We start from the raw sequence: 19889 nt of genomic DNA on the forward strand, positions 1-19889 counted from the left end.
CGTTATGTTTGTTTTTCAAACACCGATAACTATTAGATATTCTAAATATAGTTTTTCTTTGAATGTGTTTATTCAAGCCGAGCCACCTTCTTAATAAAGATGTAGGTAAAAAACAAGTATGATATTTAGTGCATTGCATTGTATTATGTTTCTATAAGCAGCACTTTTTATGGTTCCTTTGTCTAATATGAACGATAAGGAACTAGTAATAAAAAATTCTGTTAGAGAAATACAGACTCGATCGATTTGATTGTTGAAATTAAAATATATTGACATACATCTAATTTTTATATCTTGCTGTTATATAAACTCTTTAACTGCCATGAGCATTGTTTATGGATTAGAACTTCAGGATTTGCATATTCGTAATTAAACTAATGACTACTAATTTAGATAAATTCCCTTGTGTTATGAGCTGTTCATTAACCTAAGATTATTTATTAGTTACAATGAAAGTTAGAGATCATCGGAGTTTGGAGTTTATAAAAATAAAAACACCTATTAAGATTGAGAATGATAGAATAGGACATTTGCTGAATTTGATTAAAACTTAGAAAACGATAAATTATATTATTTACCGTTTGATGTTTTGGTAAATTTATTTTAAGACTATGGCAAGGCAATAAAAGGATTTCGGACAGAAATCGAATTTTCTATCTTATCTATCTATCTATTGTTTGTCTTAACTGCTTTTACAGTTTCAGGTTTTAATTTAATTAATTAGTAATAGGTTATGACTATTTATTTATATAATATCTTATCCTTGTACCTTATGTTCAGTTCAATAGCATTAGTTATTTGTTTAGTATAAAAAGTCGATTTGTTTAGTATTATTTAGTACATATATAGATAATTCTAACAATCGCTTTTCGACTTCTCTATTTCATGCGGTAATCAAACAGGTTTTGGTGTTTTTAGTCGAACTTTTCTATGTATTCGCTGAACTTCTATAGCGATGTAGTTAAATTCTTAGCTTAAATATAAATTATATAATTTAAAATATATTTATTTCACATCCAAATTATACTAACCGCAATTTACTGCGATCACCAAAAGATTCTGTATATTTAAATAAAGCTTATAAAGAAAAAAAAAAAGAGAACGTATGCAAATGTCATGTTTTCATGAATAGTAAGCACAGCAAGTAGTGTTTCCAACGGTTTTACAGTAGTGTATTAACAGTGAAGTCTTTCAAAATAATCCACCAACCTGTACCTTAATTAAATCTGAGAACAGGTATTGCTTCTTAGCTACTATTTATTCAGATGGATTAGAAATGATCAGAGTTTTATCTTTACCAGCTCCAGGCATCAAATGAGGTCAAGAGCAAAATGGAAGATGTAACTTTTGCTGTCTGAATTTTAATAAAATTTTTATTTCTTTATATATTTTTTTTCTTTACTGGGTTTAATAAATATTTGGTGTTATATAATTTTTGATGTATTAACATGAAATTATTATAGATCTTATGTTTGTTGTCGAAGTGTTTTGTTAAATGCATGTTTCAGTTGTTCTAAATGAATGCTTGTGCATTTCAAAATCGTTTGATATTGATTACTTTTTCAGACGATAACTATACTTTTTTTTAACTGTTTTTTTTTTGTTGTTTAAAGAATAATTACTCTTTTAGAAACTTCTTTTGACAGCATTTATGCGAGTAGAATTTAAATTTGAAGTCAATGAAATGTGCTTTATATTTAGAAATATTAAATTTTTTCGTACTCTTATTTATAAATCCAGTTATTTAATTTTTGTGTCTGCTTTTAAAAATATTTGGAATTAGCTTTTACTTTTATAACAGTAAAACTTTTTCACTACTTAATGCCTGCAATCATAAAGCATTGAATTAAACACTAAATAAACCATATAATTTTAAGACTTTCGCACGGAATAAGGTGGAATTTTTAAAATGTTACAAATAATACTTACATTGTGTATATACTTCATAAACAAGGTATCCAATTAGTCAATTTTTTATTAGAATGATACAATAATACAAGCATCGAAATTATGAGTTATGTCTCTATTGTGGTTTAATGGTGCAAATAGAATTTACTTTTTTTCGGATTAAAAGAAGTTTAAATGCATGCAAATTCACTTCTATATAAAAATAAAATGCCGAACTTCAGAAATTAAATGAGTTTTAATTCACAGGTACTTTGGCATTTGGATTCCTTTCGAAGAAATTTTCGAGAAGTATCTAGTCATGCATGTATGGCAGAGTCTTGTATATTCTGTGCATTAAAGGTAAGATTCAGTTTTCGTTCGAAATATAAATTAAAATGTTAAGATTTTGAAACAAATGAAATAATATAGACTAAATTCAAAATAAATATTAATGATATTTAAGTTGGATTGAAATTTTTTCAGAAGCAAATAATCTTTTTAAAACGATTAATAACAACAGAATAATAAATGAGTAAATAAGAGAACCGACCAGATATTTTTAAAGTAATTATTTACTTTATTAAATAATTTTATAAAAATTATTTGAAGATGGTGGTATTCTGAAGAAGATAGACTATAAAATTTATAGAAAAAAAAGGTCCCGGATTTGCATTTCGATTTTTGATACTACGATAAGAGCATAAATGATTTTTTTCCCTTTCGTCTCTTTACATTATAATAGATTTAACACTTACTTTAAAATGCAATTACCATGCTATATAAAATAGAGATGTCTTTTATATGATTCACATGCCAGAAAAAGTAGAAGGAAGAAAAAAGTTCAAGGTTATATCATCAGATGTGACATAAAAACAATTATTTTTATATATTTGCTAGTTTGAATAATAGATCCATAGTTTATTTTTTTTTACCTAATTATTCTGTAACAATTAAGAGAAAGAGATGAAAAGAAACAAACATTGACTTTGTAAGTTAAGCGAGTATAATGAAACAAAAACATGGGGACATGTGCGCTAATTGTCCTTTCAATTTAAACAATGATTATGTGTTTATTTCCCCGTACGGGGCATTCAAGGATTTCTGTTGTTTAGAGGTCTTATTTATGGTGGTAAGAAAGATTTGTTTAAAAATTGCTACATTCAAATATTAATGGTTAGTACTCTTAATAAAGAAGTAATTTTTTTTAACCTTCATTTCTAAAAAATCACCAGATTTTTTTAAAATTTTAATAATTTATATTTATTGATAAATTAAAGAGTATATTAACGTATAGGATATTTTTTTTAAAGAATACTATTTTAATGCCTGCTGGGAATTTTGGAATTGTGTTGAACAATAATATACTCGCTCAGAAAAAATCGGACTAACATTGGATCATAATATCGGTGTTTTCAATCACAAGTACAGTGCAGATTTGCTGAAAGCTCAATAAGGTGAATCATGCTTCCGTTCTAGTTAAACCACTATATCATTAATATGGTTCAACTTAGGCACCATATTCAGGTTGCTGAAAATTCGAACGATATTATGGTGCAAATTATCTTAAACTGAGTCAACATATTTTGTAACTCACTTTGAATGGAAATTAGGTTCAATTTAATGGTTGCTACGAACTCGATTGTGTGTTGCGGTTCAAAGTATGATTCGACTTTGAACTGATTTTCCCGAATGTGTAGTTAAGCATTACTATAATATTTCAGTTAAAAATGTCTATGTTCTTATTTCTACGGCATCTTCGTAAATTAATTTTGTTGCGTAATATTTTCAGGAGCTGTTTACACAATTTCAATATAGCCAAGAATCTGCTCTGCCCCCTGATGCCTTGCGTCATGCATTGGCTAAAACATTTTGCGATCAGCGACGATTTCAACTGGGATTTATGGATGACGCTGCCGAATGTTTTGTAAGTTAATGCATTATGTTCATAGTGAGCTGTGATACTTATTTAAATTTAATAAATTTTTTTTAAATGGAGAATTTCTGATGACTAAAAATTTGTGCATAGCTGTCACAATAATATGACTTAATCAATGATTTTTAATGTTTTTTTTACAAAATTTTTTCAGGAAAACATTCTTCTCCGAATTCATGTTCACATAGCAAACCAAGAAGGCGATGATATGTGTGGTCATTCCAACTGCATTCCTCATCAAAAGTTCGCAATGACATTGGTTGAGCAGGTATTATATTTAAATTTGTTATTAAATTTACATAAAAATATCAGACATACAGGGTATTCAATGTGTCTTTTTGTAATTACAATCTTTTGTTAAAAATCAATAAATGAAAAAAGCTATAAATATGTTAGTAAAGAACGCTGCAAAAAATTCTGGACCAAATTATGGTTCAAAAAATCCATTTTTACCATAAAATATTATGGAATATAAATGGAATAAAAAAATATAAATGAAAGAAGTTATAAATATGTTAGGAAAGAACATAGTAAAAAATTCTGGACCAAATTATGGTCCAAAAAATCCATTTTTATCATAAATTTTATGGAATATAAATGGAATAAGAAAAATAAATGAAAGAACCTATAATTATGTTAGGAAAGAAAATTGTAAAAAATACTGTACCAAATTATGGTCCAAAAAAATCCGTTTTTACCATAAAATTTTATGGAATAAAAAATCTAATATACAATAACTTTTTCAGTAACATTTACGGTAAAATCACTGTAATTAAATAAATATTAATGTAAAATTTTAATAATTTGGCTCATTTTTACAGTAATATATTTACTGTGAAACCACAGTACTGAAATAAATATTACTTTAATTTTTACAGTATAAAATTTTATGGTAAAAATGTATTTTAATGGATGGTGTGTCCAGGGTGCACCATCCATTACAGTATATTTTACTGTAATTTGATCAGGAATTCTTTACTGTATACATTTGTCTTATTTTGTGAAAAAAAACTTTGAGGACTCCTCCTGTATATTTGTTTTTGAAATTTTTTAATCTATATTGAATCTTGTAATTAAATTCCTTTCAGCGAATGTGCCAAAATTGTTCTTCAGCATCAGAACCTCTTCCTTTTACCCAAATGGTACATTATGTTACAACATCAGCCTTATGGTACGTATTAATTTAAGTGTTCTGAATCACCAACCATCAGATTTTTTTCAACCATCAGATTTTAAATAACATTTTTGTTCAAATCTCATTAAAAATTGTTTTATTTTATGAACTGATCTTAATGAGATTTAAATACAGGACTTTAATTGATTCAGATCAAAAGTTCTAATCTGCTTCAAATCAAGTAATTTAAACCTTGGAATGAGTCAATAAATTGAATCATGTTTTGAAGAAACATAAAAAAAAAAGAGAAACATGAATAGCAGTTATTTACAAAATCAAAAGAAACAAAAATATGAAAAATTAAAATAAATAAAAAAAAGTGTGCATAATAAATTTTATGTTATGTAACAGAAATGTTTTCAGAAAAATGGTATCAGAAGACTAAAGGTATCACAAGATCGTGAGTGATAATACTAAATGTTTTGGCATTTAATGCACAAATAGGTTTTGCATATTTACGTTACAACTACATTTCTATTTTCATAAAAGCTTAAAATGTTAAAAGATAATCTAAATTCTTACTATTTTCATTTTAAATCTTGCATAAAATCTGGAAAGTCAAAAAGCATACCTACACTATTGTAGGGAAAGACCATGAGACAATGCCACCTTTCATCTATTAAAAGGTACCTCAATATTGAATTAAGTTAGCATGTTTTATATACTAGTAAATTGATGTTTAATAATCATAGTGGTAGTTACGCTGCACTATAATTTATTTTATCTATATTTAAATGATTTTGCTAAAATGCATAAATGTAAAATGTTTTTCATGCTATTTGAAACTCAAGTTAAAACTTTTTTACAGTGCTAAGTCCACAGAAATGTTGAATGAATCAAGTAACAGACAACTGACTTCATTTGGAAAGTTACTGAGATTAGCCGGAGAGATGGGAGAAATAAGAGAATGCCCAGTACGTTTTTATTAATTTATTTTCGTGAAACACCTGAACTTTTTTCTAATTTCGTTACCAACTAAACCTAAAATAATTTCTAATAAATTATTAATTTAAATTTCACAAATTAAATTGAATATAGTTTCTGAAGACAACTTGAAACTTTTTTTTTGCTGCTAGACTTAATATTGGCTTATGTAATTCATTCTTTAATTTTTTCCCAATTTTCTTGTATATGATTTCTTATAATTTATATTCTCATTGGTTAACTTATTATAAACATTTAAAAAAAAAATTCTTAGTGTAGTCAAACCATACCATTATATAAAGGAAATTGAAAAAGTTATCGAGTTCGCAATTGTGAGAAACAATGTTTAAAAAATTGTCTCTTTAAATTTGAAGATATTTTTTCTGTTCATATATATGTTTTTATAAAACATAAAAAAAGCGTTATATATATCATTATTAATAAATAATTTTAAGCTTTTAAGAAAATGTTACGATATGTTTATCTTATTAAATTGTGCAAAAATAATTAAACAGTTTATTTTTTAAAACTTTACTGTAGAATTGTCTATAAACTTTTTTACTATTACTCATATAACTGAAGAAATAAGAACAGTTTAGTAAACTGTATAGGAATCGTTTTTCATTTATTCCTGGTTATCATTCTTTATTTAATTTTTCCTGCCCCTAAAAATTGTATATTTTTTTATCTCACCAATACGAAAACTTGTAAGATATTTTTTTTTATTGACTTAAAAAATATGATTAAATTTATAAATTACAATTTTGAAATTTCTAATTTCAGAGTGGTTGTGGTGGCAGTATCCAGTCAAAGAAAACTCTCATGAATTACCCTGAAGTCGGTAAGTTGTGTTGCGCAAATAATCAGATAATTTGCAATTTCATTTTTTAGATATGAATTTGTAAGTTTTTATTCATAATTTTTTTTTTACTAAATGAGCTATAAATATCTATATATCTTTCTTCATAAAATTATGAGTCTAAATACTTTATTTTTAAAAATTTGCACTTCTCTTACTTCTAGATATTCATTTTTAAAAATATATCTCCTGCTATGACCTCCCTATATCTATACTATCTAAAATTTTCATCAAAAATGAATTAAAAATTTGCATATTGGGGGGAAAACTAATATATAATTCTGCTGGTGAAAGGTTATCATAATTTCACAAATTGGTGAAATAATAAAGATATCGAATTTCACAGGAAGCTGGGAGGGTGAAAGAAGTTTATTATACCTTGAAATTTCATCTGGTAGGCAATCAAATTGGTTTGGATGATTTTTAACTCTCTCTTCCCCAATAGCAATTCATTCAGATTTTGACAATGTTTTTATTTTTCTTTGCTTAATTTTTGATTTCAGACTTAAATATGTATCTTCCATTTTGATAAGGATTCTTATTATTAAGGGTGGTGTTTATGGAACAGCCTGCATTCTGAATAATAATAATATACAGTTTAAATTGTGTTGAATGAATGTTTTTGTTGAAAATGTATATTTTTAAAAACATTAGTGGTTACATTTCTATAATAAGGTTATATTTTTCAGTAATATTTTATCTTATATAAATATAAATACTATGTGTATTGCTTGACTTAATTATTAAAAAAGATTTGTAACTCATATACTTGTATACTCATAAGGTTTGTAACTCATAAGATGAACTTTTTGTTTTGCAATCATTAATTACAGAATTGTATAATTTTATTATTTTAGTAAGCATTGGTCTAGTATGGGACTCTGAATCACCAACACTTCAGCACATCACTGATGTTTTCCACAGTATTGGAATGTACCTGGGCTTACAAGACGTAAGTGAACAAAAATTTTTTTTCATGAGTTTGATCTATGCAGCATTAACATATTTTTGCAAGTGAGCTTGCAAATTATTCGTAATGTCCATTATTTTTCATGTGTTTTTAAAACATTTACTGGTATTCTATTATTTTAGAAGTTAAGAAAACATACACAATGCTCAAATACACAAATTTAAGAATGTCGTAAACTTCATAGAGATCTTTGAATTATATATTTTGTCTAATAGTTATTTATTATATCTAACAGATGTTTCATAATGTTTATGATTCTGAATGGGCCAATGCTACAACTCATCAACTGGTTGGAGTGGTTACCTATTATGGAAAGCACTACTCAACTTTTTTCTTCCACACAAAATTAGGTGTTTGGATTTATTTTGATGATGCTACCGTGAGAGAGGTAATTATTATTAAGATTCAAATTGTATTCCTTATCTATTTTTTAAAATGATTTTATGAAGAAAAAAAATAATTAATAAGTAATTTTATCTATCAGTTTGTTAAAATATTGCAACTGTTCTATAAGATTTTTATTTACTCTCTTTTCTTAAGGTTTTAGTAAAAATTATCTATTACTTTGAGTTATTAAAAATTCTGAATTGATGTGAAAGTTAAATGCCTGGAAAATAAAGTGGACTGAAAATTTGATTTATTATCAACTTTAATTTAATTTTATTTATTTTTAGGTGGGGCCAAGCTGGGAACAAGTTGTTGAAAAATGCCAAAAGGGGCGTTTTCAACCACTTTTGTTATTATTTGCCAATCCAGATAGCTCATTTTCATCCATGAAACAAGGTATGTATTAGTTTAGTTTCCTCTTGACATGCTGGAGTTTTATTTAATTAAATTACTTAAACTATTTCCTTTTCTTTCATTACATTTAAAACAAAACAAACACAGTGTCCAAAAAAAAAGTGGTTACATTAATAAGAAATACAAATTAAGCAAGAAAATATAATTTTGTCTTATAAATAATTTATTATTGTAATTATGGAAATTTAACAAGCAGTTGAATTATATTTTTTTCTCTTATATTCAGTTTATGTAATGATTATATTATGAGCTTTTTGTTTGTCAAATGAACATATGCACCCTGTTAAGCAATTAGACTAACCAATAAAGATTATATCTGCGAATAAATGAAGTCATGATTCGAAATTTTTATTGTAAATGTTTAAATTTCAAAATATTTGAGCTAACTTTTAGAGTTTTTTTTTTGTTATATTACAATATTTGTTTAAAAAAAAAGGAATGCACAATCCATTCCTTTAAACTAGTTGTTTGGTAATTTTGTTAGAAAAAAGACTTTTTTCAATTCTTAACCCTTAATACTCAACCTTTTCTAAAGCACAGACACTGAATATTTTTGTATTGAGCCATAAATTACAATTTATGGCTCAATACAAAACAGTAATTAAATTTAAAAAAAAAAACGATTTTTTAAATCGAAACTCATCTAATTTTTTTACTTCTAGATCATATTCATCCGAATGGTGTTCTATGTGATCCTTATAACAAACCTTCTGTGATGAACCAAAGACAAGCTGTGATAAATCAATATCTCAAGTTCCAAAATTCTCAAATGGGTTCCTATTCAAAACCAAAATATGGTTTAACAATTTGTGCTAAAGCTCAAGATCCCTATGTGAACAATTACATGCCAGACAAGTATTCATCCAATTCGCATAAAATCACAGATCAAGGACTTACGATAAAAAACACAGGATCTGGTGCAAATTTCATGAACTATGCTTATGAAACGAATCATAATTCAAATTTACCAGTTTACAGCAATTTGCAGTATTTAAACTCTTTACAGCAGTCAAATGAACATGCTGACTTTTCAAAATTGCCTCTGCCAGCAAACTTACCAAGTAATGGTACCAGAAGCGTCATACCCAATGGAGATTTGCAAATGTATAATGCTCTTGATATTTCTAATGCAGTTAAGGATTTTGATGCAGCAAAAGACAGTGATTCAGCTTTTACTGAGGAAGATGCTGAAGTGAGTGACATGTACATCAGTAGGAAAGCCGTTGAAAGTGTTCTTAATCACCAAAAGAGACAGATGACTTTGTGCAGATCGTACAGTCAAAGTGCTATTGGCAACAGGAACAGCAGTAGTAGTTTGGAGTCATTTGACAATGTTCAGTGCGGTAAACCCAGTCCACTGAACAACCAGCTGGACAATGGGCTAATTCGTAGAGATTCTGGATCTTGGGGTAGTGACCGTAACAGCTCTTCAAGTTGCAACTCTGCTGAAAATCCTTTCTTAGCTGTGGTTGCTTCGAAAAGGTATAGTAATATCTTGCAGTTGTTTTACTTCTATATTCAATAATTTTTATTATAGGTTCAATATTATGGCTATTAGTAAGCATTAAGTACTAATTTATTCTTATTAAGTTGTGTTATTAGTTTATGCACTATTAAAAAGAGCAGTTTTCACTGATTTTTTAAAAATTGCTGTCTGATATTTCAATACAATATAAAGTTGATTTTCACAAATTCAGAAGAAAAATCTAATAAAATGATCCTCCCTCTGAGCCTTTCCTTTTGATATGATAGTTCATATAAAAGGTGTAACATACTGTTCAATGTATATGTTTATAGTAAAAGATGTGTTTTAGGTTTTATGGAAAGACTATAAAAAATTAACAATTTGTTGTAATTTTACCACCCTTCATAATTAATTAACCTTAATGATTAGGAATAAATAGTAGTTTAACTTTTACCTTTAATTAGTTTCTGCTCCATTTTTTTTAAAATTCTGAAAATAATTTTCAATGGTAGATCCATGAACAATGCAAAGAAATAAACTTTTTTTTTATCAAGTAGCTCTTAGATGCAAAACATTTAAATATTTAGAAAATTGAAAAGTGAGGATAAGCCTATTTTCTAACATGTTTATGAAAAGTTATCTAGATGTAAGCTTTTATTGTCCAAATGCTTTATTATTTAGTGTTTCAGTGTAAAAATAAATAATATTCTACCTAAAATGTTTGTTAAAAAAATGTTCAAGAATAATTTTCGTTTTAGGTTGCTTTTGGGTTTAAATAAAAAACCACAGCTTCAAGACACCAATTCTTCTGATCATGGATATGATTCCTTCTCAGTGTCCAGCTCTGATAGTTATCCATCAGTTAATGGTTCTCCTGTTAAGGTTGAGCCAAGATTGACGCAGATACCTGAGGATTGGTTTCCTGAAGAAGAAGAAGAAGATAATGATTTGAACAAGAAATTGAGTATTGTAACTAAAGATGATTCAGGTAATTTATAAATTTGTATTTTCTTCTTTACTTGTAGGAAAGATACTTGATGTCGTTTGATTAAATCCTTCATCCTATTTTGTGAATTTCTTCATCTCATTTTGTTCTGTGTGGCTCTGTTAAAAAAAAAAAACAGCTCCTATTTAATTTATCGCAAAACAATGCCCACAACTCACAAGAGAGTTTTTACCTCTCTTATTTATTTTGGATATGGATCACCACTTAAGGGTAAAGTTTACCCGTTTTTAGGTAGATGTAATATTAGAAATTCTATATATTTTGAGATACCATAAAAACTTCTATATTTTATAATATATTTTTTTTGAGTCAGAATCAGACATACAAAGCATTGTATTTTTTTCTTTTATCTTGACTTTAGTGCAGCGTTACATGTATCCAGATCTTGTTCAATTGATTACAATATCCCATCACATTTTAGGATTCTTCATAAAATAGTAAATTTATATCAAAGTTTATTAGTTTCTTAAACTTTATTTTAGATTATTGCAAAGCTTATTTTAGATTACTTAAAGGTCTTAAAAAACAATAACAAACCAGAATTATTATATTTTTAGTTCAAAAATTTAGTTTGTCGGTTATAATATGTAATGTAATTCCTTTTTAGATTGTATTGAAACTTGAATACATTTCAGAATTTTTAAATTTTGTAACTAAATAAAATAGACTATTTTGTGGCTTATCTAATTCACTTTTGAGACTCAGATATAAATTAACTTGTTAGTTTTAAGTTAAGTACTTAAATTATAATTAATAAAGTAAAACAGAACTTGCTATTGTTTTATAAACTAAACGCTTTAATTGAAAGTCATTCATAGTTCAGAATTAACTATTTTGTAATTTGATTAAGTTATATTTATTAATCTAACTATTTTTGCAATTTCTTTAAAAGTTTTTTATTTTATTGTTGTAGCAGTTGTTTTCATTAACTTCAATATGAGCAATTTTTGTTTTTTAGTTTTCCGGAATCTAAAATGTTGCAATTATTATTCAATAAATGATCTGTGATGCATTTTGCTATCTCATTTCTCCATTTCCCATATTTTATCTCTAAGAGGCATTTACCCAATTTTGACGCCTAAGTCACTCAAATAGTTGTCGGAAATATCGCTAAAATAAACTGTACAAGCATAATGAGCGTATAAATAAAACAATTTTCTTTCACAAATATATTTTTAATACTCTCGTATGTTTAAACTTTTTGAGTTGCGTTTTTCATTTAATTTAAACGCTTAAAGTTTGAAACATAATTATTTGTATGAAGTTGTTTTTTTTTAATGGATTTTATTAAAAATCTAATTTAAACTTTTAGGACCACCTGACTGTGATAAATTATGTGCCGAAGCTGATCTTTTGCTTGCCAAGTCTCACGAAAAAGAAAAAGATGGTGATTTAGTAATGGCTGCCTTATTGAGTGATTCAGCTGCTGGTAAGTTGAAATAAAAATTTTCAAATTCTCAATTAGTTTCTTTGTTGTATTAAACTTATATTAATTTCAGTTCTTAATCTAATGTTGTTTATTTTACAGCTCGAGCAAGGGCTGCCATGGAAGCTCCATACAACAATTCTAAATCTTTAATTTGTGCAAAAAAGAAGCACAGCACGTGTGTGATGAGGTCTTCTAATTTGTACAGAAGGATAAAAGACCACGAATTGGATGAAAGGCGAAAACAGAAAAATCACATTGGGCATCACAGTCGACAGTCAAGTAGAGATAGCACACACTCAAAGCACAGTAGGCAAAGTAGCAAAGACAGCACTCATTCTAAATCTGGAAATAAAGAGAACTCTCCTAATTCTGATGACGGTGATAATTTTGGAAAAAATATTGAAATTTATGGAACTTTGCCTAAGAAAGGAAGTAAGAAGAAAAGTGCTGCTTCTGGATCAACAAAAGCCAAAGATGACCAAGTTTATAAAGATTTCTTAAATAAACAACGCAAGAATACAAGTCTTAGTGAGGCTTTGAATGAAACAATGTTGAAAAATGTTGATCAGCCAAAAAGTCTATCTGAGAGCAGTCCCAAACGGAAAAGTCACTCAAGTAATGATAGGAAAAGCTTTGAAGGAGTCCCAGCTAAATCCCCAACTCGTAAGAAGGATACCCCACCAAAAGGTGATGGTGATGCAAAGAAAAAACCTCCCAAACCACAACCTTCTCAGGTTCCTCAGGCAAACAGTCGAAATTCTGCACCTGACATTGGAAGTAGAGACCTGCTCTCACCCATTACAACACCTGATAAAAAGCAACACAAAATTAAAAGGAAGTTAATGGGTAACTTTATGAAACGCAAAAATCGGAGCTTACCAGATCTTAGGGAGGATTCTAATTCTACAGATCAAATAAATTGTTTCCTGGATGATGCCTTAATAGAAGTTCCATCTAACTCATCAGGTGTGAAGTCTAAATGCAGCCCTAACGATACTAAAACAGCCCAAATCAAACGGAATGTTTATCAACCCCATCATGCTCTTGTAAAGAAGGACTTATCACATAGAGCCCTACCATTGAAAGTCAATATTCCTAGTGTCCAATCTCCAGCATTACCAAGTCCTAAACTCAAGTTGATTCACACACTTCCCTCAATAGGAAAAAAACCTCAAGAGCCTCAAATTGAAACTAGTTACAATACAATTGCAAAACCTTCTAAAATACCTTTTATGACAAGTACATTAAAATGTGAACAAAATTTACCACCTTTACCATTGTATAAACCAATTGATGCTAGTTATCCTAAAACAGGATTAATTCCATCTGCAATTCCAGTTTTAACCCCTCAAATTCCACTTTCACCCATCAAACCAAACACCGTACCAAAAGATTCATTTTCTGTAAATAATTATCATCAAAATTCTGATGAACAAGCTAATGATTTGGATCTTCCACAGCCAACCAATTCGTTCCTTGCTGAATTACAAGCTAAAAGAAAACAAGTTTTGAACAAATCGTCACAAAAACAAGAATCATCAGTTAATATGAATCAACAGAATTGTTCCAGTAGCATTGAAAGGGAAGGATTGTCCATGCTTCCAAAATTAGCCATTCATGGAGAAGGTACATCATGGCTAAAAGAATTGCAGAGCAAGCAACAACAATTTTTGAGCAAACAAGATCCAATAAAATCTATAATAAAGCCAAACAATCTTGATAGAGGAATGAAGCCCCAAATACCTAACAAAGGTTAGTTTTAAAACAAATGTTTGTTAAAATTTATAAATTATAATCAGCTTAAAAATTTCTAATTTTGTTTTTCTCTATTTCAGCTGTTGAATATCAGAGGCAAGAACCAACTAACTATTACCAAAAGAATTGGAAGGTAATTACTTTTTAGAATTTATTCACTTCTGTTATTTCATCAAATTTCTTGTTTTATAGAAATTTTTTTAGTATACAGTGAAACCTCTCGAGAGCGACCACTTTCTATTCCACAAGTAAAATGATTGTTAATGGAGTTCTTAGGGGTTATCTCCATTAACTTCAAAATGTTATCGAAGGTACATGATTTTTGCAAGCGCTTTTAATTTTACTCAGTGTTACTTTCTGGCTGAAATGGCACTTGTGTTGGTGTCATGAAAACTGGATCGATAAATAACCTTTAGCGTCAATAAAGATGATTTCTACTGATATAGTTATGTGTAAAAGCAAATTTATCAATTATGAAAGATAGAACTGTTTTGAATAAACAAACAATTATGTTTTTAAGTTTATATCATAAAAATTAGTTAGCTTTAAGGTTTGTTTGTTTGGGATGATTAATTGTTTCTTAAAAAGCTTTTTTTTCTAATTTAATTTTAACTATAAATAAATCATTGAAAGCTTCGTCTTTAGTACACTCTGACTGCAGCATAACGTTGTAGATCTCTTTTAGAGATCGTTAAAAAGAGCTCCAAATAAGAGCCTCACACAAATATTTTTGAACTATTTATTTGATTTGTTAATATTTTTTGTTTCCCTAAATAACCTTTTCCGTATTTGGTGTGAAAGATAGCCCGGTCGTTGGGAGAGGTTTTGATGGTCTTTCCTCTTCTCCTTCTATACAAAACCTATGTAAAAAAAAATTCTGTGCCGCTTAAAAGTGGCCATAAATAGAGGACGTCGTTACATAGAAGTGGTCTTTCCTGGGGTTTCACAGTATTATCATCCCTATCAAAAGTTAAAAGTAAAAATAAATAAAGAAAACATTTTCTTTTAGTCTGTCCTACTAAGTATTCTTTACTATATATTTTGTCTTTGTATTTAGTCTAGCTGAAACAATGAATGGAAATTAATCTTAATAACTATTCTTGTTCAAAACATAAGGTATTGTGGCGTAACTACCACTATAAATATTGAGTACCAAATCACTAGTATATATAAGATACTAGTATATATAATATAATAACTAGTATATATATACATGTTAACTTGATTCTATCTTGAGGTACCTTTTGATAGATGAAGGTTGACATAGTCGATTTATAATATCCCTCAATATTATTATTATAAAGCTGTTTTTATTTTGTTGTTAAGCATGCAAGTTTGTTATTTATTTTAGACAAATGTTTTAGAAATATTTTTTCATAAATATGTACCATTAGTTGTTAACACATCTTTTTGATTTGCAAATTCATGTGATGAAAATTTTTTTGAATTTACTGTAATTTTGTTTGCTAAAAAGTTTTTAAAAGAAATAATGCTAAAACTGACTGAGAATAAATATGTTATATTATTTAAGTAAATAGAAGATTTTTTTAAACGATATTTAAATGACGAAAGGAACGATTCAACCATAGTTATTGAAAATTTGGAATATTTATTATAAATTGAATGTCTTAATAATAACAATAAACTTAATTTCAATAAAATATTTGTTCAACAAATTACTTTTACAACCTTTGTTATACACTTAAAATAAATAACTTAAAATTGACTATTCTTAATGGAAAATTTGTTTTAATAAAGAAATTTCACATTTTATTTCTTTTTAACTCACTTTTATAAATTAACATCAAGAAATTTAATAATTTTTAATTCCTCATAATATTTATTTGATTAGTTTAAAAGTCTTCAGGTCAAGTCTCATGGCTTTTGCATGAAATATATAATGTATTATTTCTTATTCGTTGGTTATAATCTCTTATTTCTCTTTTTATTGCTTTACATAGAGATTAACACTTAAAAGGTGAGTGATGTTATATTTTTGATGCTTTTATGCATTTGAGGATACCGTATGATAAAGCTCTTTTATTTCCAGAAATCCTTAAAAAAAAACCATCTTTAATAAATATTTCTGACAAATATTACTAGTGTAATAGTTTTAATTTACTGGTAGTAGCTAGAGAGAGTACCTTTCATTTATCTTCTTAGTATTAGTAAGTTTTAAATAGATTTTTCTGAGAATTTGGAAGTTACTCTTTCTGAAATTAGAAATTACTGTTTCGTTAAATTTCACTTGCACTTTTTAACTCAATAAAATAGCTGAGATTACTCAAATTTAACGCAGAAAATAAAAATAGGAAACTAAAAAAATAAATAAATAATAGATATGTAAATAGATATTTTGTATAAATAGTAAGGTGACGCAGTATGTAATGAAATGTTTTGAAATAAGAATTAAACATTTTCTTTTTCTTTTGACCTATCACTTATTTTTCTATCATTATCACTTAATTCTATTTAATCTATCACTTATCTTATTATATCTATCACTTATCACTTAAAACAGATTTAATATTTTTATTGCAAATGACATAAATCACATTTAAAGTGAAGTTTTTTTTTATACCTAATAAAAAAATTTTTTTTTGCATTTAAAAATATTTTCTGAGTTAGTTCCAAGACTGTCATTAAATCTATTCTTAACATCTATTTAATTACCTCATTTTAATTTAGCTTAAAAAGTATCAAAAACCTTAACTCAAATTGTTTAAAATAGCTTATTTTTGAAAGTTTTTTTTTTTTTGTATCAATAACTCAGTCAATTAATAGAGCTATTATGTTGATTCATTTTTAAAAATGTAAATATTTTTCAGCTTCTCCCAGAAAGTATTTCTGAAGTAGATGGAGTAAGTTCTTCAAATCTTAGTGCAGGTCTTCAAGTTGAAGCACCCAATCAAGTGCAGCAAATTCAAGCTATAAATAATTCCATCCTGAATCATCAAATGCAAACTTCAAACTCATATGATAAAACTCATCAAGTGCCTCATGCAACTACATCCAGTCAGATTCATCAAGTGCCAGCTACAAACACATCCAATAAGTTCCACCAAACGAGTCTCACAAATACATCCAATCATATCCTCCAAATGTCTCATACAAACGCATCTCCACTGCCACCTTATACCAATACATCCAATCAAATGTCCCTGACAAACACATCTAATCAAATTCACCAACTATCTCATCCGAGTGCATCCAATCAGATCTCTCAAGCACAAGCTACAAATAGATCTAATCAAATCCATCAAGTGCAAGCTACAAACACTGCCAACAGTGTTAAAAGTTTGGCTTCAAGATTTGAAAAAGTTCTTAAGCCAGTTGTCCCACAATTACCATCTTTTCTGAAAAATGAAACTGTTGAAAACAGAAACCTAACTGTTCAACCTAATGTATCTAGTTCTCGGGATTCAAGAGAGTCAAGTGTGGACAATCAGAATACAACTCCTGATGCACAAAATTTACCTTGTGAATCATTGATTAAAACTGAAATTAACTGTGTGCCTTTGAAATCTGCTTTAAAAGTTAGGTCTGATTTTAATTATAACAACCCTAGTGAGATTAGTTATCAAAGTTCATCTGATATATCTGATAGTCCTTCCAAAATTATCAAATCCGTTTTGAAACCAACTTCTCATCCTGCAGAACTTCATGCAGTTGGATTACCACTTGCTGAAAATAGCGCATCACAAAGACCAGTTCAACCTCCTGATTACGCGACAGCTTTGCAAAGGATTGGAATGATCAAGACCTCACCTAGCGATGGAGGTTTTACTCCTATGGAACAGCTAAGCTTAAGCAATCCTCCAAAAAAGAAACAAGGGCCCAAGAAAACAGTGACATTTTCTGACGAGGTTGTTCTAGTTGCTTGCGCAGAATATGACGAAATTGATTTCTCATCGAATCCTTTGTTTGAAAGAGTTTATCAACAGCATGTGGAATCAGGAAAAGGTGAAATACCGATTTTGAGTAACAGTTATAGTAATAGTTACCCAGTGGAAAGTGGCAGGAGCTATGACTATGAAAATTCTGATTCTGCAAACGTTAATTCGCCATCCTCATGCAATTTGTGTCATAGTAAACCTGTCACATCTCCTAAAATTTACTGCACAGACTGTGAGTTCTATTTATCACGGTTCAAACCAAGTGACTGAACTTTTTAATTACATTTATAACTGTTATTGTTTTTTTTCAATTGTTTAAAATTACTTTATTTTCAGCTGTGATAGAAACACATCCAGGTTCATAATCAAACGCACAAAAAGCTTCATTTCATTTCCTAAGAGTTTGACATAGATTTTGAAATTCAAGCAACCGATTCTTTGTTTCAACTCATTTATAAAATTTATAATTCAGTTTGTAAAACTTAAAATTTGAAAGACGCTTTTGTGGAGATTTGAATTAAGGATGAAAAATCAAATAGCAATTTAAAGTTGAAGTTTATTTATTTAATATTTTTCTATAATATTTTATTGATTGCGGTTTTATTATTGTACATAAAAGTGCATATAAAACAGATTGTTAAAAATTAACTGATTGTGATAGCTGTTAATTATTATATTGTTTTTTAATTTATGTATATTTTTGAGTTCCATCTGATCTCACTGTTTTAAATGCACAAATGCAAATGTTTCACTGGCACAGAATGATCGATTTCAGTTTCAACTCCATACATACATTCCAGTTGTGTATATATAAACTACCATGGTACATCATACTTGTAAATATTTTTAATGATCATATCTTTACAAGTGCCAAAGAGACTGTTTGTTAATTGTAAATTATTTTTTTTAATGCAAAAAATAATTAATTGTTTTTTTCTCTCTCTTTATAATAATGCTCTGTTGTATAAAGTTTAAAAGCTTTGTAAATATTTTAAATAAAACAATGAAAAATTTATTTGTCTCTTTTTAATGATGCAACTGTTTGATTAAATTTTTATTTTTTAATATTAAATATCTTTCAAAAACTAAATTGACAAGCTCAGTGACAGAAGTTTATGGACATTTTTACTAAATAAGCAGCAATGGGCAGTTATGTACGAAACATCTTTTCCTATTGAAAACTAACTCATTTTATAAACCTTAGGAAGAAAAAAAAAATAGGACATCGATCCTAATTCTTGACAACAACTTTTTAATATTTATTAAATGTAAAAAATCTTCTCTCAATATGTTCAGAACTTTCTTAATTATATGCACCATTTAGAACTGGGTTTGAAATTATAAATTCAGAATTTGTTATCAATTTAAATTTTTCACTAATTAATATGATTTGTTTGTTGTTAATTTACGTCGCACTAGAGCTGCACAATGGGCTATTGGCGACGGTCTGGGAAACATCCCGGAGGATGATCCGAAGACATGCCATCACAATTTTGATCCTCTGCGAAGGGGTAGCCCGCAGGGCCGTAACTACGCCGGGGCACCGCCCCGGGGCCCCGACGGTCAAGGGGGCCCCATATGAAGAGACCACATCATGTTTTTTTTTTCTTTCAAAATAAAGCACTCTAATTATATATGTGTAGGAAAGAAATTGTGTTAAGATAGATATAACGGTAAAACACCTTTTCACAAATTATTTTCCTTTCTTAAAAGAACAAACACGCTTTACAGAGAAGGGGAAAGGCCTCAGCTGCATGTAGTTGATTGCGTCAGACCCAGTGGCAGAGGTC

At 28.2% G+C, this 19889-nt stretch overlaps 1 protein-coding gene across 1 annotated transcript in view; it reads left to right on the plus strand.

Moving 5' to 3' along the window:
- Window positions 1–19114, plus strand: part of LOC107448674 (uncharacterized) — a 56719-nt gene extending 37605 nt beyond the window's left edge. Inside the window, exons 3-17 of the mRNA XM_016063971.5 lie at window positions 2155–2247; window positions 3677–3811; window positions 3975–4088; window positions 4909–4991; window positions 5803–5908; window positions 6702–6759; window positions 7635–7729; window positions 7983–8135; window positions 8422–8530; window positions 9211–10030; window positions 10772–11001; window positions 12332–12448; window positions 12548–14200; window positions 14284–14336; window positions 17032–19114. Of these exons, the coding sequence (XP_015919457.3) occupies window positions 2155–2247; window positions 3677–3811; window positions 3975–4088; window positions 4909–4991; window positions 5803–5908; window positions 6702–6759; window positions 7635–7729; window positions 7983–8135; window positions 8422–8530; window positions 9211–10030; window positions 10772–11001; window positions 12332–12448; window positions 12548–14200; window positions 14284–14336; window positions 17032–18369 (5157 nt within the window). The 3' untranslated portion in view covers window positions 18370–19114. The remainder of the gene's footprint in view (window positions 1–2154; window positions 2248–3676; window positions 3812–3974; window positions 4089–4908; window positions 4992–5802; window positions 5909–6701; window positions 6760–7634; window positions 7730–7982; window positions 8136–8421; window positions 8531–9210; window positions 10031–10771; window positions 11002–12331; window positions 12449–12547; window positions 14201–14283; window positions 14337–17031) is intronic.
- The last annotated feature ends 775 nt before the right edge of the window (window positions 19115–19889 follow it).

This window comes from Parasteatoda tepidariorum, chromosome 10, assembly GCF_982258835.1.
Source record: "Parasteatoda tepidariorum strain Cologne lab strain chromosome 10, Ptep-v5.0, whole genome shotgun sequence".
NCBI lineage: Eukaryota > Metazoa > Arthropoda > Arachnida > Araneae > Theridiidae > Parasteatoda > Parasteatoda tepidariorum.